The 23,448-nt window shown below is 52.5% G+C and overlaps 1 protein-coding gene across 4 annotated transcripts in view; it reads left to right on the top strand.

The window, feature by feature from the left end:
* The first annotated feature begins 4,684 nt into the window (after positions 1-4,684).
* SHISA6 (shisa family member 6) overlaps positions 4,685-23,448 on the top strand; it is a 259,682-nt gene continuing 240,918 nt past the window's right edge. For all 4 annotated transcript variants that reach the window (XM_057536403.1, XM_057536402.1, XM_057536401.1 and 1 more), the window contains exon 1: positions 4,685-5,328. In XM_057536403.1, coding sequence (XP_057392386.1) covers positions 4,685-5,328 — 644 coding nt within the window. The remainder of the gene's footprint in view (positions 5,329-23,448) is intronic.

Below are 23,448 nucleotides of genomic sequence, written 5' to 3'. Positions count from 1 at the left end.
GCTGTCTGTTGTGTTGTAGTAAACCATCACAACACTTAATGGTTTCAAACACCTACAACAACATCAATCTGTCACGTCTCATGATTCTGTGGGTTGTCTGGGGCTGAGATGGATGATTCCTCTTCTGGCCTCACTTGGGTCCCATCCTTTGCTGCGTTCCGCTGGGAGCTCAATTGGGAATCAAATGCCAAAGGTGGCATCTCGTCTCCCAGGGTCTCTCTCCATGTCGTGGTGGTCTCACTCCTCATCACTGAGTATAACAGGCAGCCCACGCCTCTTATACGGCAGCTCGATCTCAAGAATGCAAAGGAAGACGACGCCAGGCCTCTTAATGGCTAGACTCAGACTGGCTGAGCATCATTTCTGCCACATGCCATCAGGCAAAGCAAGTCAAAAGGCTGGCCTAGCCTCAAAGGGAAGACAAACAGACGCCACCTCTTGTGAAAAGGAGTGGCCATCATTTGTCTACCATAGCTAGGTGGAAACCCTAAGTCAGAATGGAGACAGAAAACACATGCTATATCCATAGGATGCCTTTGGCTGCACGTAAGAAAAGCTCTGGATTCAAAGAGGCTTTGACATAAGAAACTTAATTATCTTACATTATTGGAAGATCAGAGTTGTGAAAGCCTTGGGCAAAGTTCCCTGAATGGCTCCATGATGTTCCTTCTGTCATCCTCAGTGTATCAGTCAGGACGGGTTAAGATACGCTGCAATAATAGACCCAATTCCAGTGGCTTTAAGAAGAGTGTAGTTTTACTCAGGCTACATGGCCATGGTGGGGCCTCCTCACTGACGTCACTTCCAGGCTGACAAAGCCACTCCCACCCGGAGCATTGCTGATCACCGTGCCAGGAGAAAACGAGAGCTCTACCATGTCTTAAAGCGGCAACTGGGTGCTCTGGTTCAGAAATGACATGCACCATTTTTGCTCAGGATTTTTGACCAGTAGTACTAAGTCACTCTTCCCCTCCTGCTCACAAATGGGCCAGGAATTGCAATTCTACAATCCGCCTGGAAGGGCAGAGATATTTCTTGTGCAGCACTGATAACTAACAAACTGAATATCAATTTCAACTAATGGCTGGTTTCTGCCCCCCGTCCCACCCCCTCAGCCCCTCATGGTCATAACCTCCACGGAAACAACACTTAAAAAAGTAGAGCAAGGAAAATTTCCCCAGAATCTCCCATCAGTTCCCGCACTTAGCATTGGCCAGAGCTGGATCACATATCCATTCTTAACTAATCTGGCAAGGGCAATGGGATTATTATGATTGGCTCAGCCCAGTTGGGATCCGTCTTCTAGAGCCAGGGATTGGGTCACTGTCTCCTGAGCCTACGAGCGCTCTGAAGTTGGTGTAGGTGTTGAAAAAGATGATTCTTCTCTGGCACTTTTTAATAAGTCACATCCACAACAGAAAGATGCTTCCATACTGTCAACAATTCAGGTACTGAAACTAGAAGGAGAAAGGAGGGGAATGAATGTTGGTGGGCAACCAGCCTGGTCAACTACAAAGGGCAAAGTGTCAGTAAGATGTATAGTGTTTTGCATTCAATAAGAGTTGGAATAGATAACCCCTAACATCCTGTTCAATTCTGAGATCTACTGTTTTCTGTGAGTTTGTTTTTTGCTACCATCTAGGAGCACAGAGGTTCAGAACATATTTGTGAGGGTGGTCTGAGGAACCAAAGCAATTTCCCTTACTTAGTGCCACCGATCAAATCCTGTTAAGAGTCCCACGCGAAGAAGGCATGTTTCTACCCATTGCTAGGAAGCTCCCAATTTTGGAATAATGATGGGGAGGTGAAAGCTCAGGGAAGAGAAAAGGAAGGGATTGGCTTTAAAATTGCACGTAGTCTGAAGGTAAAAAATATGTTCTTATGACTCCCAAAAGTATATGTGTATGTTATGATGTATCCTTTTATCTGCTCTCCTGAGCTTAACACTTGTGCTGAACTGCACCACTTAGAGCTCTAAAAGGCATTTCAACATGACCATCACAAACGCTGTCCTGAACCTGCCCTTTGACCACCAACTACCAGAAACCTACTTCACCCCTTCATCTTCTTTTACCTGGATTATCAGAAAGGCTTCCATATCTCTCTTCTCCCATCCAGGGTTCCTTACTCCCGTTGACTTAGAGATCCAGTGAACGTGTAAATCTGACTGACTTCCCTTTGAGTAAAACCCACCAATAGCTCTCCATCAACTGCAGAATAAGTTCAGGTTCTTTGGCAGGGGATACAGCCCCCTTCTGCCAGCTTTATTTGGAAGACTCCAAGTTTATGCTCAGCTGCTGTCTCCCCAGCTCGCATACCCCACTCCCTCCTGTCGTCTGGATTTTGTTAAAGATGCTGCCTCTGCTGGGAGTGTCCTTCCCCTCTTGTTTGCTGTATTAACTTCGAGATTCTGCTCCTTATCTCGTTGAGAAAACTGCCTTCGATCCCACCTTTCCCCTCCCGGGCTAGGCTGGGTGCCTGTCATCTGGGTGCCTCTCAGAGCACTCTGTGCCCACCTTTGTCATGGGACATAACCACGAATAAGTTCATCATTTGTTGTCTGTCTCCCCAGTGGTTTACAAGCTCCCCTTCCTTGAGGAAAGGGACTGTCTTATTCAGCTTTTATCTCAGCGCTTAGCACAGTGCTGGGTGGAGAGTAGGCACTAATTAAAATAAATGCTTGTTGAACAGAATCATGAAGAAGAGGGTGGCAGCTGAGTAGACAGAATTGGGGGAGTGGGAGAGGGTGCAGGGGAAGAGGGAGGAAACGGAGAGATAGAAGCAAGTGGGGAGCTGCCAGGGGAGTTTGTGAACCTCCCATCCTAGGATTGAGATCTCCCTCGGGTGCCTTGGAATCTGGGTTTCAGCTCCAGCGGATCCATTCCGGATTCTGAGAAGAGGCGTTCTGCCTCTCCTGCATGGGGGATCCTTGATTTGGGTCACACGTGAGACTGAATGGACAGCTTTGGGGACAATCTCTACTGCCCACACACTGATGAACTGTCCCCTGCCTTCAATCTAAGTACCTGGACACTTGCTCAAAGGGCCAGGACTGTTGGCAGAATTTCGGACGTCGCTTTTTGTTCTCATTTTCCTGCCCCAACTCCACCCCCTCAGGTCAAAGATTAGGATTGTAACTCCCCCTTGGGTGGCCTCATGGCTTTGAAAGTTAGACTCAGGCCTCCTTTCCCAGACCCAAGCAGTAAGCACGCAGGAACGCCCCCTTTCCCCCTCCCCACCCCGCCCCCGCCGCCATCAGCTAAAGCGGAGGAATTTCAGAGCTGAGGCTCCGAGGCTAGGAGACCTTTCGTAACTCTTCCCGAACGCTCTGGGGAAAGTCCCCGGAAAGAGGAGACGAGGTGCTCTCCCGCGCAGGGGCTGCCTGTGTGCTGGGGGCGCGGCAGAGTGCCCAAGGCGGGGAGCGCGTAGGCCCTGCTCGCTGGTAGCCCAGTAACTTCAGAGGAGCCACTTGACCCCTGGTCTCAGTTTAGGAACCTGTAGCAATGGGCCTGGCCGCTTCCCTCCGCTGCGAGCGTCGCCACTAGGGAGAGGCAAAGGCTCGCAGACACCCCAACTCCCGCTCGGGCCGCGCACGCACGGACTGGGGTGGGGCGGGAGCGGCCGCGAGGGCTGGACCGGGCCCGGGCAGGGGGGCCTGGGCCCGCCAAGGGCCGGCTCCCGGGCCCCTGTTCGCCGCGTTGATGAACCGGTGTCCTGGGCTTTGGTGACGCGGAGCTGCGGGCGCCGCGAGCGGGGAGCGGCGAAGAGGAGCGCCCCCCTCCCCCGGGCGCCCGGGCGTGGAGACGTGGGCGGCGGTGAGCGGCGCCCCCCTCCGCTCGCCTCCCCTCCCCCGCCGCCCCCGCCGGCCCCGGTCGTCCCCTCCCCGCGCGGCGCTCCAGCGTGTGCGGGTGTCTCCCTCGCTCCTTTCGCACACTCTCCGGCACTCGTGCAGGCGGCTCCCGGCTCGGCCGCTCGCTCCGGCCGCCGCGCCGCCGCCTCTGCAGTCGCAGCCGGGCATGGTGAGTGAGTGAGGTCGGGCGCCGCGCGCTTCCCCGCTCGCCGCCCGACCCCAGGCGCCGCCCGCTCCGTCCCGGGGAGCCGCCGGCGGCGGCGGCGCGGGCGCGTCGCGGGGCTGGCGGCCGGGGAGCGGGCGGCCCGTGCGCCCGGGGCCTCGGGGCCCCGTCTCGGGAGCGGGCTCCGCGCCCCTCCCGGCCCCAGCCTCGCTCCTCGAGGGCTGCTCGCTCCCTCCCCTCCCGCCGCCCGCCTCCCGGTCGCCCCACCCCGTGACCAGCTCCCCGTCTTGTCCCGCAGGACCCGCCCGGACGGGAGCACGCCGCAGCCGCCGCCGGGAGCCGCGCTTCGCGTCCCGCCTGAGCCGAGCCGCGCGCGGGGCCGCCGCCGCCGCCGGCGGGGGATGGGGCTGCCCGGGAGGCGCGCCGAGCCCGCGGGGGGAGCGCGGAGCCGGCGCGCAGCCTGAGTCCCGGCCGCCCGCGCCGGGCTGGTCCGTGCGCACCGCGCGCCGCCGCCGCCGCCGCCGCCGCCCGCGCCCCGATGGCGCCATCGCTCCGGCGCCGCTGACCGCCCCGCGCCGCCAGCCCGGCCCGCGCGGCCCCCTCGGAGCCCGGCCGGCACGGGGAGCGGCCTGCCGCGGAAGCCTCCCCGCGCCCTCCCGCCCGGCCCCGCCATGGCGCTGCGGCGCCTCCTGCTGCTGCTGCTGCCGCTGCTCTCGCTCCAGCTCCTGGACCTGCTGCCCGGCGCCTGGGGCGCCCGCGGCCGCGCCGCCAACCGGACCCTGAGCGCCGGCGCCGCGGCCGTCGGGGGCCGGCGGCCCGGGGGCGCCCTGGCCCGGGGCGGCCGCGAGCTGAACGGCACCGTCCGGGCGCCCGGTGGCCCGGAGGTGGGGAGCCGGCGGGGGCAGCCCGCGGCGGCGGTGGCGGCGGCGGCCAGCGCGCCCGTCACCTACGAGACGTGCTGGGGCTACTACGACGTGAGCGGCCAGTACGACAAGGAGTTCGAGTGCAACAACAGCGAGAGCGGCTACCTGTACTGCTGCGGCACCTGCTACTACCGCTTCTGCTGCAAGAAGCGCCACGAGAAGCTGGACCAGCGCCAGTGCACCAACTACCAGAGTCCGGTGTGGGTGCAGACACCCAGCACCAAGGTGGTGTCGCCGGGGCCCGAGAACAAGTACGACCCGGAGAAGGACAAGACCAACTTCACCGTCTACATCACCTGCGGGGTGATCGCCTTCGTCATCGTGGCCGGCGTCTTCGCCAAGGTCTCGTACGACAAGGCCCACCGCCCTCCTCGGGAGATGAACATCCACAGGTGAGCGCGGCCGCCCGGGGCCTGCCCCCAGACTCCCGGCGGCCTCACCCCTCTTTCCAGGCTTCCCTGTCCTCTTGGCTCTTGGCATTCCGCACCACCCCCACCCCCCGTGTCTCTGTCTCTGTCTCTCTCTCGACTCTTTTAAGTCAACTGAGGACCCCTTGCCTCTTTCACAGGCAATAAATCGGAGCCTTCTGTGCCCTCTTCTCCATTTCTTCAGAACCGGGAACGCATGCTTTGGTTGGTAGGGGGATTTACAGGGCAAAGTAAGGGAGTGGTGGAGTCCGTGAGTTTGCGTCTAAGAATTGTCCACATTCCGTAACCCTGGGTAGGGGTCCAGGGTGCAGTTTTCAAGGCAGGTGGGCGCCTCGGTGCAGGCTCTTACTGCATTCGGTTTTCTGAGTCAAACCAGAGCGTCATCTTGGATGTAGGAGATTGAACGATGTTGGAACCTTACTGAAAAGAGCGTGAACTGAGTATTCCCGTGTGTTGGAGATGCGGGTGATACGGAAAAGAAGCCTCCTGGGGTGAGAAGGAATGCAGATCTAACCATTCCATCTTGACCAAGGGCATATGGTGTCTATTCATCACATCCTGCGGAGTGGGATGCTTTGCCTTCCTGCTGAGACTGGAGGACTTGTTCTTTTAAACCCTGTGGGCAGAACTCTCTGAGTTAACACTTCTTGCTGTGTTCAACCCGGTGGGTATCTTTCACTGTTTCCATAGGGAGGCAGTGGGGGCTGCCTCCCACCGAAACTTAACGCCAAGAGCTTGAAATATGGTTGTGCAGGGTTCCACCTTGACTGCCTCCCTCCCACCCCGCCCTCTAGCTCCCCGAGCGCCCCTTGGGAACAGGAAACCAGCCTCTCTTTACAACTCTGTTAATCATGCGCCCAGGGGGTGCAAACTCAGCCCTGCTTCCAGTGCCCTCGTGCTGATGAACGGCTGGAGGTGGTTCAACAGTCTTTCAAGGAACAAACCCTGCCCCGGGACATGCCTCCATCTCTGGCACATGGTGTGGGCACTGCCCTAGTAATTGGGACCACCCCACACTGCCCAGACCGGTTTCTCTGAGTTTGCCCGGCGGGCCCGCACCCGGAGCTGTACAGCTTTAGCTCATCTCTGCACTCTGCCTCTTACCCTTTGGGCCTGAAAACCTTGCCCCGCTGCTGCGGACGTTAGTCGCCTGTACCTTGATGAAGAGAGAGAAAGGCAGATAGAAATTTCTGGGCGTGATTTCTTTCCCCCCTGGATACTGTGGGTGTTGAGAAAAGATGATACTCTGGCGGATTTTGAGTCAAATCCACAAAGTGTGGGTACTTTCATGTTGACAAACTCGGGTGTTGGAATTGGGTGCTTCTGAGAGGAGATGGGTTTATCAGCCTCACTCGTTAACCCTGAAGTACCACTGCCTTCATCCCACCCCCCATCTTATCTCTCAGGGAGTAAGTCTGTGGCTGGTTGGTCCTGGAAAATGATGGAGGAATCGTGGCACATGGTTTGTGGTCAGTGCTGGCTCTTAAAAGCAGAGGATCGGTGGGATGGAGAGAGCAAAATCAGGACAAGACGCTCCCTTCTTTGGGTTTTGTCTGGCAAAGAATTCTCTCTCTTGGCTCCCCTTCCTGAAGCAGATGTGCCTGGTTCTTATGCCTCTGCCTCTGCCCCTGGTCCCCTCGGTTGTTCACCTTCCCCTTCTTCTATGCTTCTGGCCTCTCATCACACTTTCCATTCTGGCCGGGACCTCCTGCCAGTGGATTCCCACAAGTTTTCTTTGGGTTTCTCTCTTCCCCGAGACATTCTTCTCTGCACCCTTGGGGAGACCTGCCCCCTGCCCTGCCCTCCGCCTCCTGCTGAATTTATTCATCATCACCTGGGAGGATGCTGATGGCCTTTGGATGCTGGCGTTGGCCTGCGTTTTGTGGGCTTTGACCTTGGAGATGTCACTGTCCCCCCACCATGCTGACTCCCCAACCCACTCCAAACTAGGGCGACTAGTGTGTGTGTGTATAGGTGTGCGGCTCAATGGCGATGCCGTGGGGGCAGTTTCTCTCCGAGGTTGGGAAAGAGAGGTAGCCATGGGAAAGGCGATGCATTTCAGCCCTCAGACCATTATGTAAATGTGGGCTGTTTCTCTCTCAAATTCACCTCCTGATTTTATTCAGTTCACAGCACCTCTTCCAGCAGCTGCAGTCTCGCCTGTTCAGTGCTTGGGAAGCCATCATGTTGATGCTTGTTAGGCAGGGGACAGAGCCTGTCTCCGTGTTTGGGAGGGGGGTGGGAGAGAGGACAGAGCACGAGCGATGCATCTAGGACACTCCCTGAATGACCTTGGGCAGGTCAGGGGAACGTTTTTCCATTCTGGATAACTCAGGCACGACGGCGTCCCACCCCAACCTCTCCCTTCCCAGGCGTGTCGGGGTGAGTGTGCACATTTGCAGGAGCTGCCCACCGACTCCCGGGCGTGCATGAGTGGTACTACCACGCTCCCACTTTGCTCAGGCCTCAGAGGTCGTTGCTTGCTGTTTCAGGGAGTTTGGGGTGCAGATTGCCTTGTTGGGGACCTGGGGTAGGGAAAAGGAGAGAATGATGGAGAAAGAGATAAATATTCACACCATAATGGGTCCTCCCTGGGGAAAGTGAAGGAGGAGGAATGTATACTCTTCAGAGGTCCACAGAAGAGGTGGGATATGTGCTGGGTTCCGTACTCCTTGAAATAGTTCAGCAAAGGCATTTCCTTTCTGGAAAGGCAAAGAGTATTTTACCGATTCCGGCGTGTGAGCCTCTGTGAAGATGGTGGTTGGGCAAGCGGGTTGAGCGGGAGGGATGTTTGTGGGAGTGTTAGAAGGGTGAAAAGGAAGATGTTGCCTTAGGACCAGCCATCTGCCTTCTCTGTCCCCCTTAGGGCGGGCCTTCTTCTTCCCTCTCCAGCCCCCGCAGGGAGGAAGATTTAGTCTTTTCCAGAAGTGATTAGACCTTGCCATCCGTGTGAGAAGTACCCCCCCGCCCCCGCCCCCGCGCCCCCCCCCCATGTCTCTGGGGCAACCATCGCCTCTCACACCAGAGCACGTGAGCACAGACTCCCAGCTGGACCTCAGGGAGGGGAAAGAGGTGGCCGCAGGGACCAAAGGCGCAGCCGAGTTCTGGATCTGGAGAGCCCTGGACATCGGGTGCCCACCTTTCCCACCCAGAACCCCATTTCCCACCAGGATCTCGGCCTCACCTAGCCCTTCTTTCCACCTGCCCGGGCTGAGGCTGAAGCTGCCGGCCCACAGGCGTCCGCCCATCGCAGTGTTTCACGAGTGGCTTCTGCGATGCTTCCCTGGGGCTGTCTCTTCAGTGAGGGGCTGCCATGGCCTCCAAGGGCAGGGGCTCTGCCCAGGACACGGGCCTCAGAGGCGGGCTCCCTGTTGACATTCGGTTCCAAACCAGCCGCCCCACATTCCAGCCCGTTCCTTCCTCCTCACCCCGTGTTCGTTCATTAGAGTCTTGGAGATGAGAATCATTCTGAGGGAGGAACTGTGTTGCTTGTTAAAAAGAAGGCTAATTAACAGATAGGTCAGGAAGCTACAAGGATGCCGTAGGTGCAGTTGGTGAGGCCAGAGGTGCCTGCGGTCCTCCCACCGCCTGCACAGGGATGAAGGGATGGAGGAATTTAAGGTGGGAATGGGTGTGGAGAAGTACTCAGGGCTGAGGAACGAAAAACCTGTTATGAGGGAAAAGGAAGCATATTAGGAGGCGACCCTGGTAGCTATCCAAAGGGGCCTTCATCTTCGGGTTCCTCTGCTTATTTCTAGAAACATCAAGGGAACACTGTGTCCTACCTTTTCTTCCTCCAGAAATTAATTACAAACCCAAAGAGCTCTGTTTTGTCCTTACAGACCACATAATTGCAGTAGCGGGACCACTCTGCCGGCTGATTCAGTGAGTTCTCTTCCTAGGTTCCTAGGCAATGAATTGTCAAATCACGCCAAACACTCCATTTTTTGAAGCACGGTGGGCTCACTATAATGAATTGATCTAAACCGAGAGTCAACTTGTCTTTTTTTTTTTTTTAACTTCAAAGATAGCAGTTGTTGGGAAAGAAAAAGAAAGCATCTTGCCTTGGGCTGAAGGTCTTAGCCTTGCATGTTTTCCATTTTCTTTGAGTAAAAGAAAAAAAAATGCATGAAGGGAAAGCAGTGAAATTGTGGAGGAATTTAAGAAGGCTTATGGAGGGAGGAGTTGGGGGAAGGATAACCAGGAAGACAGAAAGAAACAAAAATAGTAAAGGGAGGAAGGTAATCAGGTGAGAGAGGTGGGTGGCATTGTCCAGATCTGTGCTTGGTTTCCTCCTGACCCCTGCAGCTATGTGCATATGTATTCATTCAACAGATGAGCCCTGCCCACCCGCTGTGGGCAAGGAACATTTCAAATTATAAAATGTAAGCCTGTCAAGTGTATGTTACCTTTGACCCACGAGGCAAAGCAGAGTTCATTCTCCATTGAGCAGGTCAGCCATGCAAAAAGCCCTGCCCTTGGACACTCCTCCCTGGAACGTTGCTTGCTGTCTTCCTGGCCTCTCCCACCTCACCCCAGCCCCAGAAGGCATGCACATTGGTCCCTTTTCCCTGCCCACAACCCTGTCCCACGCCCAGAGCACATTCATTCCCAGAGCACATTCATTCGGAGGAATCTGCTGCTGAGTTACTAAGACTTGACCCACAGTTCTCTCGGCTGCCACAACACAGGAGGAGAAAAAGTCCAGCGCACTGTTTCCAACCTGTTTTAATGAGAGATCGAGTGAGCGTGCAGTCGATTTCAGATCAGTTGTGCAGGAAGTAGTGATTGAGAGCTGAAAAAGTGAGCTGACCGAAAGAGGTGATTCCAGACAGACATACGCCCTGGGATCCAGAAGAGAAGGGAACTACGCAGAAAGAAGCTTCATCCCCCCAGCTGCCCTGCTGGGTTTTCCAGGGCCTGCCAGGATGGCCCTGAGATCCTTCACTCTCTGGCTTCTCGCCGTAGTCAGCCACAGTCCCCACTGCATGTTAGAAGTAGCACCCAGCCCCTGGCTGCTGGGTGTCACCACTGGCCTTCTCTGCCACCCCGCCCCCCCCCCCCCCCCCGCCCGCCAAAGTCCTGCACAGTTTATGTTTGAAATTCGGGTGCATTCAAGTGCATGTTGTCTTACAATTCTCAGTACATCCCTTGACAGTATATGTCCCGTGGAGCCCACAGTATTGTGGTTTGAACTTCCTTGTGTATAGACCATCTCAGATTGGTGGCAGGGGAGGGAGCTCTGACGGACTGTATGAGGGCCTAGGTTAAGTTCATTTTAAAAATAGTGTCTGCTGTGATTTCTTTCCCCTCTTTTCTCTCCCTTAGGAAACTCCTACCTATTATTTTTCCCTGAGTCACATTTATGACCCCCCACTTCCAGCATCTTCGTTCTTGGATGTTGCAGACGGGGAAGAGGGCTTGGCGGGAGGGTTTACCAGCAGCCCTTCAGAGGGTCTCAGACCCCTGGGCTTGAGCAGGCTTATTTTACACCCATTCAGGACAGATTGCTAACCTCGTCTTTTTTTTTTTTTTTTTTTTTTTGATCTCTAGAAGTAAAACCAAAATGTTCTGAAAAGGCTGAGTAGTGCTTTCTATTATTTAGTCATCCATTACAGAACCATAGAATTTTTATTGTGGGCAAGTCATTTAACTTAACTCTCTAATTTTGTAAGCCAGGCAGCTGAAGCGCAGGGAGGCCAGATGACAATGCCAAGGGTCCTCAGGGAGGGGGTGAGTGAGCTGCAACTATAGAAGCCAGAGTGCCGGTATCCTGGGCCACAGCCTCGTCTTCTTGCCCAGTGGAAATCTATTCTATTTTACTTTACGTACAAATAACTTTCAGATATTTAGAGATGTGAGTGACAGCCTTCTCCCTTCTCTTGCTTCCCTATATTTTTTCAGCCCTTTCTCATTCAATTTTTCCATCCACTAAAATGATTTCTGTTCATCTTCCCTGGTCCTTGGCAGTTTCTCCGAATTCCTTTGGAAAGGGCAATACCCTGATCTAAGTTTATTATTATTATCCTTTAATAAGATTTGAGTAATGCAGCTCATTTGAAGAAGGAAAATATAGCGCGAGCCAAAAACTTGTGAACCAGAGCAATGGGTCACTGGATAAAACTATAGGCAGAAACCTGTAATGAAAAATACGGGCTGTGAATGCTTTCTCTCTGTCCCAGAGATGGGTGGGGATGCTGAAACCAACCAGGTCCGACCTGGTCCAACCGACCAGAGACCAGAGCCCCCCCAGGCATCCTGTGGTCCTGAGAGGGAGTGATTTCAGGTTTGTCCTCCAGGATGGCTCCCTACGTATAAGACAGCTCTGTGCCCCGCAGACGTACATTGACTGGTGCCCATCCTGCCCTTTCTCAGCTCTGGGCCGAGAGACCGCAGGGCCAGGGTGAATACAAGGTGAGGGCTTCAGAGAAGCTTTGGGGAGGATGGCTAATGAAGATGGACATTTGGGTCCCATCATTATGAGAAATTAACGTCTGTGGCATGCAGTTCGGGGCTTTTGCCTGCATTGTGCCCACGTCCTCCTTGGAAAGAACCAGGACATAACTATCCTAATGTGTCATCTTTCTAAGCAGTCACTTTGGAAGGCCACACGCTGATTCTTCTCTGGGAGATATTGCCACGGTTCCTCTCTTGGAAGTGCTTTCAGAGCCCAAGCATGCTGTTTTGACTTTTCATGATGGTAGCATATTTTTATCCTCCTAGGATAGATGTGATTTTTGTAAGCAGCGATGTCATGGGGCTGAGGCCGATGGATGAAATAGGTGCTTGGCTGGTTATTGATCAGAAATGAAGGGTGCCTCCAGTAAGGAGACCTGCTGGCCCAGGGGCCGTGTCAGCTGCCTCCAAAGGCAGGTGCCCAGAGGAGGCGTCCCGGTATTGAATGGCAGCCCGGCATCAGAGCCCCGTGCTCGTGAGGACCACTAGGAAGGAGCCCCTCCCCTCACTGAAGGATAATTACCGACCTTAAGAAAATCAGCTTCATGCTCTCTCAATGTGTCTGGGCAGACAGCGGAGGAGCTGGGGGAGAGGGGAAGAGAAAGGGGTTCAATATGCAGAAAATGGCTCAAATAACTGCCCAGAAAGGGTTAAAAAATGGTCCCACATTTCTGCATGAGGAATGCAACTTGGATTCTTAATTTGATTCTGAGGGTAAAGGGACCCGATTTCTTTGGGATGCGTGCGGCCAGGCTTGGGGTCAGAGCCAGGTGCCGGCTGTGCCCTGCCCTCCCTCCTCTCCACTGAATGCCAGCCCCTCTGCAATTTGGCATCCAGACGAGGTCACCACTTGGGCCAGAGAGCCATCGATGAGGCAGAAGCGTTTACAAGCACAGGAAGATGGGGTTTCCGGTGAGCGTTGCCGCTAGAGTCCTAATGTGCGTTTCCTGTGCCTCCCCAGACCCCCCCAAAAGTGTGTTCATTCCACGAGGTTGATCACAGACATGGAGCGAGGGTGGGGCAGGCCGAGTTTAAGGGCGGGTGATAAGGGGCCACCAGGTGCAGCAGTTGTGGCCAATTCTTATTCCACTTTGGTGCTGGGGAAGCAGCAGCTGTGCTTCTGTAGCTGGGGCGGGATTCCTTCTTCTCAGTAAGAGTTAGTGGGTGGTGAGGGGCTGGGGCAGAGCCTCTGACCCTGCCCGCCCCCTAACAGTCACTCTCGAGCACTCTGGGAGGAGTCCTGCTCTGCGGCTGGGCGCCCCCCTCCTCTGCTCAGGCGTCAGGAAGGGGGGAACTCAGTCTCCTAGGAGCTTACAGGACCCCGTCACCCATCACTCCAGGAAGCTGGTGTTGAAGACCTGAGATCTCAGATGAGGACTCAAGGTCACATGTGTGAAGCAGGGCGGGGAACAGGGAAACACTCAGAAGAGCCCCCCTTCTCCAGGGCTCCCTCTGTACCCGGCATCCTGCGTTATCCCACTGCATCCTTCCACCACCCTGGGTCTGGTGGCCACATTTAACAGATGACAGAATCAACTCAGAGAGGCTTAGTAACTTGCCCGGGGTCACACAGCTAGTCCACGGTTGGTCTCTGTCTCCTTTGGGGGCCAACAAGGCAGTTGGCTCTCACCTTCCTGAATATAAACGGGTCAGTGATAGACTACTTGAGAAAGCAAAGACCCACACGCTCGTGCCCTGGGACGAGTTATCGCTGGAAGGGATTGGCGGGTGGGTGACCTACGGACCAGGGTACCTCAGTGCCGGGCTGGTGGCCTCACTTGCGTTGCACGCAGGGCACGCAGGCGCCCAGGGCAGTGAAAGGGCTCCTCTTCAAGAATGGATTATGTTGGTGGAGGATTGTGAAGACAATACGAAGAAGACGTAAAGAATAAAAACAAACGAACAAAAACCACATGGGTTTTAATTGAAAAAAACCCTTAAAACAACTCCCCCCCCACCCCCCCCCCCCACCCCGGCAAACCTTTAGAGTATTGCAAGGACCCCAGGGCAATTCTGCAGGAGTCCTGGCTCCTGAGAGTAATGGGGCACTAGAGAAAAGAAGGGATTTGGGGGCGAGAGGATGGACCTCGGGCCATGCCCAGTTTTAATTACGGAGAGACGGATGGCTCACAGCAGCCCCATTTATCACAGCCCCCACCCCCCGCCCCGTTTATAACCTCAAGCCCAGTGCGTGCGAGACCCGGGATTCCGGCCAGCTCACTCCTGCTTCTCTGCTCTTTGCCGGCTGGCCTGAATTCTCCGCGCCCTGCTTCCTCATTCCTCAATCTTTCCCCGCGTTTCTCTGCTTCTCGGGCCCTCAAGCCCTCTGTCTTGAAAAGCCTGTGAAAGGGAAGGAGCCCTGGGTTTTGCTCTCCAGCTCCAGCTGTTGCGGCTGGTGGTGGTGGTCACGGTCACGGCCACGGTGGTGGTCCCTGGCGGGGCTCACGCCCCGGGGTCTGCAGCTCCAGTGCAGGGGTCCCTGACCGTCGGATCGAGGCGGGTGTGGGAATGTGGTGGTCCTGAGCGTTGTTTTCAGCCCCACCCTGGTCAGAGGGGCGGGAGAACCCTTGTCTAGAGCCGCTGTCCCCATCTCGGGACCTGTGGAGGCTGGGTTCCAGCCGGGCTCTGGGCGGCTGCGAGCTTGGCCCTGTTCCCTCGTGTTTGGGAGACGAGTCGCTGCTTTCTGCAGGCTTCACAAGCACTCTCGTTCTTCCTCGTTTTTTGGCATGTGGTCTCGTGTACTGTTCCCATTAGCTCCGGCATTAAAGTCTCATTACTTAGGACATCTGTCCTCTGGACAGAGTCGCAGTTCCCTGAGCCAAATGTCGTCTTCTGGGAAGGATGCTTCACACCCAGACAGGCAACCCTTCCCTCTTCCTCCATCCTGCAGCTCCAGCGAGGAGGGATTGGATCCCTGAGAATGCGTGCCGGGGCGAGGAGAAGCAGGAGTGTGTCCAGAATCCATCCATCCCCCCCGCTTCTGAGGTCCTGGGATACAGACGCCTGCCGTCATCCAGGGGCACGGAGGGGGCTGAACCCCACAGTAGCAAAGAAGTTGTTGCCAGGAGGGCTTTTCTCCTCCAGCCCTCGGATCGGCCTCGGATCCTATTAGTAGGGACTCTGGCCTCAGTCACCCCGATGTCTGGGCAGCTGGGGGTGGGCTCGTGTTAACCCACCTCCTGAAATGACCAGGCACGAGGCCCAGCCCAAGTGCTGAGGCTGCTGCAGAACTTCCGGAAGAATCTGGTGTCCAGCCTCCCTCTTGGACCCCCTCTGACTCTTTACTGCATCCTGAGAAATTTGCCTGAGCTTTCCCAGGAATGCTATCCCGGTGGCTCCGAAGGCTCTTCGTGCTGTGAGAAATCACGCAGCTTTTCTGTTCTCAGGTCCTCAGCAGCCAGCTTCGTACCCACTCTGAGCATTTGCGAAGAGAACCTGGCTTTTAGCGGAGGATCTGTGGCTTCTGTCTCTCTCTCTCTTCAGTCACATCATTAAAATGTTTCTTTTTGTTCCTTTCGGTGTCTTTGTCCGCTGCTGCCTCTTTCTCCATCTGTCCTTCTTTTGGTTCCTCTTCCGTTGAGTTTTTTCCTTTCCTGGCTTCCTCCCTTTCTCCTTCTTGAACTTGTCCTGCTGTAACTTCGTTAAACTGCATCAATTCAGACTCTGCTAATTCAAAATTTATCCAAATTGGACCTCAGCAAAGTTGCTTTTCTTTTCTGTCTCTGATAAAAAGCTTTGATGAACAGATTAATAGCTCAGACAAGACTGCAGAGATTGTGCAGGGGCATCCGCCAGGCAGAAAGACAGACTGTTTTCAAGCAGGCTCTTCTGTAGACAATTGGCATGCTAATTACAAATCATTCTTATCTGTTCAATAAAGTAGCTCTCCAAAGATCAATGTTTTTTTTTTTAGCCTAGGTTGTAATCCTGCAGTGGCCCAGGAAGCAGTAAAAATGCATTTCCTTTAAAGCATTTTATAATTTCCTTGTCTGTTTTATTGACTGGGATTAGCCTGCCCCCATGTCTGCTGAATTTGGTGACGCTTGCCTGTAGGCCGCTTCGAATTCCCTCTTGAATTCCCTCTGGGGGCTCCCACTTATTTCCCCTCTTCTTGTTTCTTGTTTCTTTTTTGTATTTCCCTGAGTTTCTGGAATCCAGAAACTCTCTCGCTTTTGGCTTTGAGAATTCCGTGATGGACGATGCCACCACCCAGCGCGCCCCTCGTTCCATCTTGCCGCAGGGTGACCAGATGGGCACAAGAGGTTAGGGTCCTGAAGGCAGACTTAGGACGTCTGGCGCTCTCTCTGGGGGATAAGAGGACAGAGATCTCTGTCTTTCCTCCTTCCGTTCTTTCCCTATTGCCTGTTCCTGCATCGCTGTCCCAACACCACTGTAGGACAAGATAGGATGTACTTAGATGCACCCTTATGGAAGAGGACATGGACCTCCCTTCCTTTGCCTGCTTTTGTGGCTCTCCAGGGACCCCTAGCAAAGCCCCCTTTCCCTCACTCTTGGAGGTCGTCATCCATCTTTCCCTGCCTTAGAGCACTTCCTGAGATAGGAGGCAGGCTAATGGCAACTTTTGTCACTTCCTGTGCCCATGACCTTGGGTGAGTCGCTTGGCCCCCTCTGGCCTGTTGGCCCTGCTGTGGGTTGGGGGCTATCAAGTTGTGGAGGTGTGTTCATCTCCGGCCCATTCTGATCTCTGCACACCTGGGAAATTCGGGAACGCAGAGTCTACATCTGTCCTTTGAGATGCAACAGCCCTGGGGTGCAGAAGAAAACGCATTTTCCTCCAACATTCCATTCACATAAGAATGCTGTCTCCACCTGGCCTCAGGGGAATGCTTGTCTTTAGCATCTTAAACTCATAGACTCTCTTGGGTGAAAGGGCCTGATGAGGTGCTTTCATGCCTCTCCCGCTGGGCGCCAGCTGCATCTAGAGCTGGGGCTCCCCCTCCCCCTGGAGGTGGTCCATCCTATTGTTAGGGCGCAATTCCAGTTAATTCTCATGGGAAGCCAATATTGACTTCCCTGGCATGAGGTCTGCCCACCTGGGCAACCCCACCCTTGTGTACCCCACCCCTTCAATAGTGGCATTGATGAGAAGGTACTTGAACTTGGAAATGACAATGATGTTTATAATTTTTTTAATAGAAGGAAGAAAAAAAAAGAAATTGAAGAAAGAAAAGAAAGAAAAAGGGAGGTAGGAAGCAGGAAGAAAAAAAAATAACTGAGTCTTTTGCAGAAAATGTTGCCCTGGCCCATTTGACCCATTTGCCCTTTTAATACCCCAACAGGATCCTGATTTGTTTTGCTCACGACGTGAATCCCTGTGCTTTTTATCTCGAAGTTTCCTTGCCTGGTAGCGGAAGCACGATTTGTGATGGCCTCACAGGAAAGAACAAATAGACACTCTCTTTGCACTTGGCTTGCAGAGTCCAAGTTCAGGGTTTAGCAAAAGCTGGTGTGTGACCAGATGCATTTCTGACCTTAGGCCTGAGTGGAAAGTATGGGACGTAGGTGGTCCCTTCCAGGATGACCCGTAACCACAGCCGTGCCATGTGGCTTCCTCGCCACGCCAGGAGTCTTGCCATCTGGCGTTGCTGAGTCAGCCCGCCCAGACTCCCCTCCTGCACCTGTACGCACGGACTTTCGTTGTGGTTCTGTTGGCTGAGCATCTGGACACGGGGAGGCTCTATTTGGATTGATTTATTAATCGAATGTTTAGTGCTTACGAGGTGCCAGGTTCTGTTCTAAGTGCTCTACAAATGTGAACTCATTTCATCCTCATAATAACCCTAAGAGGTAGACGTAATTTTTGGCCTTATGATTTTGGCCTTATTTTTTTCAACAGGGACACAGAACCACAGGGCACTTAAGTAGCTGCCTAACGATCACCAATATCCTAAGTGGCCCGAATTCTGACCCAGGTACTGTAGCTCCAGAATCCCTGTGTTTAGCCAGTGGCCGATACCGCCTTCATTTTGCCTCTCCTATAGATTTACGTCTGTGTTTATAGCAAATCAGGAAAATGACACCAAGGGTATCAACAGTAAGAGCAGCGGTAGGTGCATTTATTAACTCATCGATCTCCTGGCTGCCCAAGTGACCCTGCTAACAAGTCTCGGTAGCGGTTTTGTTCTCCCAGGTCCAGACGGTAGCTGGCCTTGACACGTCCAGATCTTTGATTCATGCTCAAACAGTCCAAATATTTCTGAAAATGTCTAGGTTTGGTGTAGATGCTACCGAATTTCCCAGGCCTGGGTACATTTTCACATGATTCACGAGGCAAGGAGTGGCGTGTGTGGAGGAGAGGCCGTTAGGGATGAATTGGGGTCCCAGGGGATGCACGTCGACCCTGTACCTAGCTGCGGTGCGTCATCGAGGGACGGCTCCAGGTCAGGCACTCATTGGGATGCAGTGACTTGCCTTGCCGGCCTGAAAAACAAAGCAGGCAGGCTGAGCTTTCCCTTGCTAAGTTCGGCTGTGTTTATTGGCCATGATGAATTCCGATTGTGCCGGGGACAACTCAGACCTGCAGAACGGCTGGGTGCAGATGCACAAACATTGTTATCACAACAAAGGAGATTCTCCCCATCCATTCGGAGCCTCTGTGTATGCGGAGAGCGGTCTTGTGCACACACAAAGCCGGCAGCTGTGTTTTTCAAGTGGACTGTAAGAGAACCAGAAAAAAGGAGAACTAAATTAAGCCATTCTCCTCGGTCCGTGTTTATTAAAAATATATTCACTTCAGTTGTCCGGAGTGCATGTTTCAGAGAATAAAAGCACCCCGACTGCCCAGTAGATAAGGATGAGGCTGAGGGTAAAGAGGCCTCTAGCTGTTCCCAGAGTGGCAGAGTCGAGTAAAAGCTCAGTTATCCGGGACTCTCATAACCAGAATATTTTATTTAACCGGAGTAGAATGTCTACACTCTACTTTTAGGAGAAATACCACAGAAGTAGCTGTCAGAATCTTCCATGGTTCATTCTCCAGTTTTTATAGGATTCCATTTCCTAGATTGTCTATAGTTTATTGAGTTTTCTCTGTGAAGAGAACTAAAGATTAGGTTGGTGGCCCTCTCATGGAAGAACTTTGCTTTTTTTTTTTTTTAAAGTAATTATATTCAGTATATGCTACTTAATTAGGCAGGAATGCTTTTAGAAAATTCTTCAAAAACAAGAGTGTTCTCATTAGTCCTTAGGAATTAAAACATTAACCAGAATAGTTTGTTCATGGAATGGTTCATCTGTTTGGCCTTCTATCGTACCCATCCCAACAGCATAAATTTGTTTCCTGCTGCTTCCGAAAAGAGAAGGGTCCTGACTAGGGGGTCTTAACTATGCAGCTTGCTTTGCTCTTGGCACAGAAAAACTTACTGAACACTGGCTGAACTGATTTCCTCCCTTCCGTGGCATTTATGTGGCTCTCAGATCCAGAGAGATGGCAGAGGCAGAAGGCTGGTTTCCATTTGTTCCACTTCAGTGAGCAGAGATATTCATGGTGTCTTCATGGACAGCATGTTAATTGAGCTCAGAAAGACTTATCAATAAACTAGGGTTCCTAGCTTCCCCACTTAATTTGGGGGGAACCTAAGTTTTACCCCCTGCTCTATGAGTGAAGATGGGGACAAAACAATTCCAAGTTTTTATCTGGCACTCTTTTGCCACATTTGTTATCAAACTTGGAAGCTCCATGAAGTCCAGGGACTGCTGAATGGAGGGTAAGAACTTGGTAGAGTAGGGCTCTGGCTCTTACTCTGGCCTCATGCAGAGCAGGAGTCTAATGAAGTATATTGGTGTTGTACTCAGAATTTCATTTGATAGAAGGTTGCCTGCTAAAGCAATGTAAAAACTTTCATAGCTGTTGGTGGTCATGACTCACTAAGGTGAATAGAAATGGGCAGTTGGGTGACCACTGAGTTCTGTCTGGGTAGATTTTTCTACTAAAGATTGAACATGCTCTGTTATCTCCTGTTCAGAGACCACTGCAGGAACACAGTAGGTGAAAAAATAAATGTGATTAAGTGGATGGAGGATTGGAAGGAAAGATGGATGGATGGATGGATGGGGTGTTGGATAGATGGATGGATTAATGGATGGATGGATGGATGGATGGATGGGGTGTTGGATAGATGGATAGATTAATGGATGGATGAATAAATGGATGGATGGATGGACAAGTGGGTGAATGGATAATTCAGTGGTATAAAGTCAGCCTCTGTACTTATGTTTGAAATCTGGGTTTACCGCTTACCAGCTCTGTGACCTCAGACAAGATATCTAACCTCTCAAAGTCTTAGTTTTCTCATCAGTAAAATATGGCTACTGATAGTACCAACTGTTTAGGATCATTTTGAGGATTATATAAGATAATGCATAAAAGAGTTTAGCACTCTGTTTGGCACATAGTAATGGCTCAATAAATTATAGCCCTTAATTTCCCAAGCTGGCAAGACTATGAAGCAAAGTTATAACCAAGGTTTTGTTTATTTTTCTCATGTTAAGGGAATCATTTGCCATTTTAAGAAAGATTTCATGTCTTGAATACAGGTGGCAAACACATCAAAATGTCGACCAGGCTTGGTCCCTACAGGAATTGCAATAACTCAACACTTAGGGAAATTCAAACACACTTTCATTCCTTGGGACCACTGACAACATTAACCAAGGTGTTAAGCGAATAAATAATTGGTCTTGACCTGAACCACTCATTGACTAATTGTTTCTCCACGCCCTAATATTAACTGGCGTTTGCTAAATTAGCAGACCCAGCTGGAGAGACTGGGAGGACTCGTTCAAGCTGACAGTCCCTAGGAAAGTGAGGTGTGTATAAAAGGCAGCCCCCCTGAGCAGAAGGGCATCAGGACTCCAGCCAGAAGCCCTGGGTTGGAATTTTGGTTCCATCGTGTTCTCGTCCTAGAATTAGTCTGAGCCTCAGTTTCGTGTTTAAAATTGGGATAACCATAGCTGCAGAGGTCCCAGGTTTAGTACGGCCGCCACGCCGGACAAGGCAGGTAAAGCCCTTAGAACCTGTTCAGTGCTATCCATATGTAAGGTGGGATCTCAGTTTTGCAGATGGTTAACATACAAGCAACGAGTCCTGAAGAACGCAAAAATTTCCTGGCTTGAGTGATCAGAATGACTGTTTTCCCTGTTCAGATTTGCTGCCCAATTAATTAACTCTCCCCCTGCTCGCCACACACCCAGGAAAGCCAAGGAATCCATGTGCAGCGAACCAAGGCAATTAGGTAGATAATTCAGGCAAAAAGCATTCCGTTGTTTCCTGTATCCAGATATTGCAGCAAAGTGGCTCTGGGGGAGGGGGAGATTGGGGGATTGGGATGAGCAAGACAAAGAACCAGATTCTTCAGGTTCTTAAATTACACCTCTGTAGTGGGCATGGGGGCGGAGGGGGGGGGGCGCAGGGCTGCCCTTGGCTGGGAACCAGCCTCACTCCTCACTGGCCCGTCTCTGTCTCTCACCCCCAGATGCTCTTTCCCTGGGAAGGTCTCTCTCTGATCCCATCTCCCCATCGCTCACCTTCTGAATCTCATTCTTTCTCTGAGTTTCTCTGTGTCCCATTTTCTCTCTGGCTCTGTCTGCCTGTCTATCTGTGACCCTCTGATTCTGTCTCCCCCCGACTCTGTCTCATTGTCTGTATCTCTCTTTACTCTGTCATCTCTGCATCTCTCCCTCGGCCTCTCTCTGGCTCTGAGTCTCTAACTCCCTTCCCATCGGTTTGGCTCCCTTTCTGTCCATCTCTTCCCTCCCCTTGTTTCCTTTCCCTCTCCTTCTGTCTCCACCTCTGTCCCTCTGTCGCTCCCTTTCTCTCAGTTTGTCACTGCCTGTCCCTCTCTCTCCCCCCACTTCTGACCCCAAAGGGGTCTCTGTCCCTTTCTTTGACCCCAAGAGCTGCAGCCACTCTCTCACAAAATCTGCTTCCCGCTTCCTCAATGACCAATTTTCTTTCCTACGGTGAGAAAGTAGCTCAGGCCTTAACCCATTTCCTCCGGCGTCTCCAAATTAATTAGGTGAGACCGGGATCGCACATTTCAGAATTAGAATAATACCGATCCAGCACCCTGGAGAGAAGGGGATGGAAGGTGGAGAGGAATGGGAGCGAGGAGGGAGGTCACCGAGCTGAGGGGCTGAGGGAAGGGTGTGTGAGCTGAAAGAGGGGGACCCAGCACCATCTGGGAACGAGGGCCATCTTTCTGGCTGCCAGAGGGCACTGGGAAAAGGGGGCTCGGAGGATGGTGCTCAGGAGGCCAGGATCACATCCCTGGCTACTGTCCTCCTCGTTGGGACCACACAGGGCAGGGTCCCTGCCCCCAGCTAGCCTGAATCTTCAGCACATCCATCCCCTTTGGCTGTGCAGCCCAGCTCAGCCCTGCCAGCGGGGCACTTGGAGAGGGTACCATGCAAGTCATTACCTTTAGGAGGAGACAGCTTGGCTGTAACCCAGTTAAAACTCATTCACCAGCAGCAAGCCAGAGGCGAGCAGAGATGCTCTGGGAAGCCCGACGGTCTCCAAAGAGGTGTCTTCCCTCTTACATCTCATCCCGCAGGGCCTGCATCCTGCAGGGCTTCTCAGGAGATGGGCACCGAGAGTCCCCTTCTCCCAGGCCCCCCCCCCCCCCCATCGTGGGAGTGCTGATCTCAGTGTGAAAATCTCTTCTCTGCTGGGTCCTCCTTGGTCAATAAGCCTGGAGCGAATCTGCTGTGAGTTTGCCATTTACACTGTCCATATGGACAAAAGGGATGAAAGCCCTACAAGGATGGGACAAGGATGATCTTCACTCCTTTCTCTCTTTGTTTTTGTTTTTTTTTCTTTTAAATTAATTTTTATTGAAGTATAGTTGATTTACAATGTTGTGTTAGTTTCTACTGTACAGCAAAGTGAATCAGTTATACCTATACACATATCCCCTCTTTTCCTTCCCATTTAGGTCACCACAGAGCATAGAGTTCCCGGTGCTATACAGTAGGTTCTCATTAGTTATCTAATTTTACTCATAGCATCAGTAGTGTATATATGTCAATCCTGGTCTCCCAATTCCTCCCACCACCACTTCCCCCTTGGTATCCATACGTTTGATCTCCACGTCTGCGTCTCTATTTCTCCTCTGCAAATAAGATCATCTATACCATTTTTCTAGATTTCACATATATGCGTTAATATATGATATTTGTTTTTCTCTTTCTGACTTACTTCACTGTGTATGGCAGTCTCTAGGTCCATCCGCATTCCTACAAATGATCCAACTTCGTTCCTTTCTATGGCTGAGTAATACTCCATTGTATATATGTGCCCCATCTTCTTTATCCATTCATCTGTCGATGGACACTTAGGTTGCTTCCATGTCCTGGCTATTATAAATAGTCCTGCAATGAACATTGGGGTGCATGTGTCCTTTCTGAATTATATTTTTCTCTGGGTATATGCTCGGGAGTGAGATTGCTGGATCATATGGTAGTTCTATTTTTAGTTTTTTAAGGAACCTCCATACTGTTCTCCATAGTGGCTGCACCAATTTACATTCCCACCAACAGTGTAGGAGGGTTCCCTTTTCTCCACACCCTCTCCAGCATTTATTGTTTGTGGATTTTTTGATGATGGCCATT

This window comes from Balaenoptera acutorostrata, chromosome 20 (genome assembly GCF_949987535.1).
Source record: "Balaenoptera acutorostrata chromosome 20, mBalAcu1.1, whole genome shotgun sequence".
NCBI classification, from domain to species: domain Eukaryota; kingdom Metazoa; phylum Chordata; class Mammalia; order Artiodactyla; family Balaenopteridae; genus Balaenoptera; species Balaenoptera acutorostrata.
The sequence above is the reverse complement of the archived record's forward strand: the minus strand, read 5'-3'. Positions and strand labels throughout refer to the sequence as shown.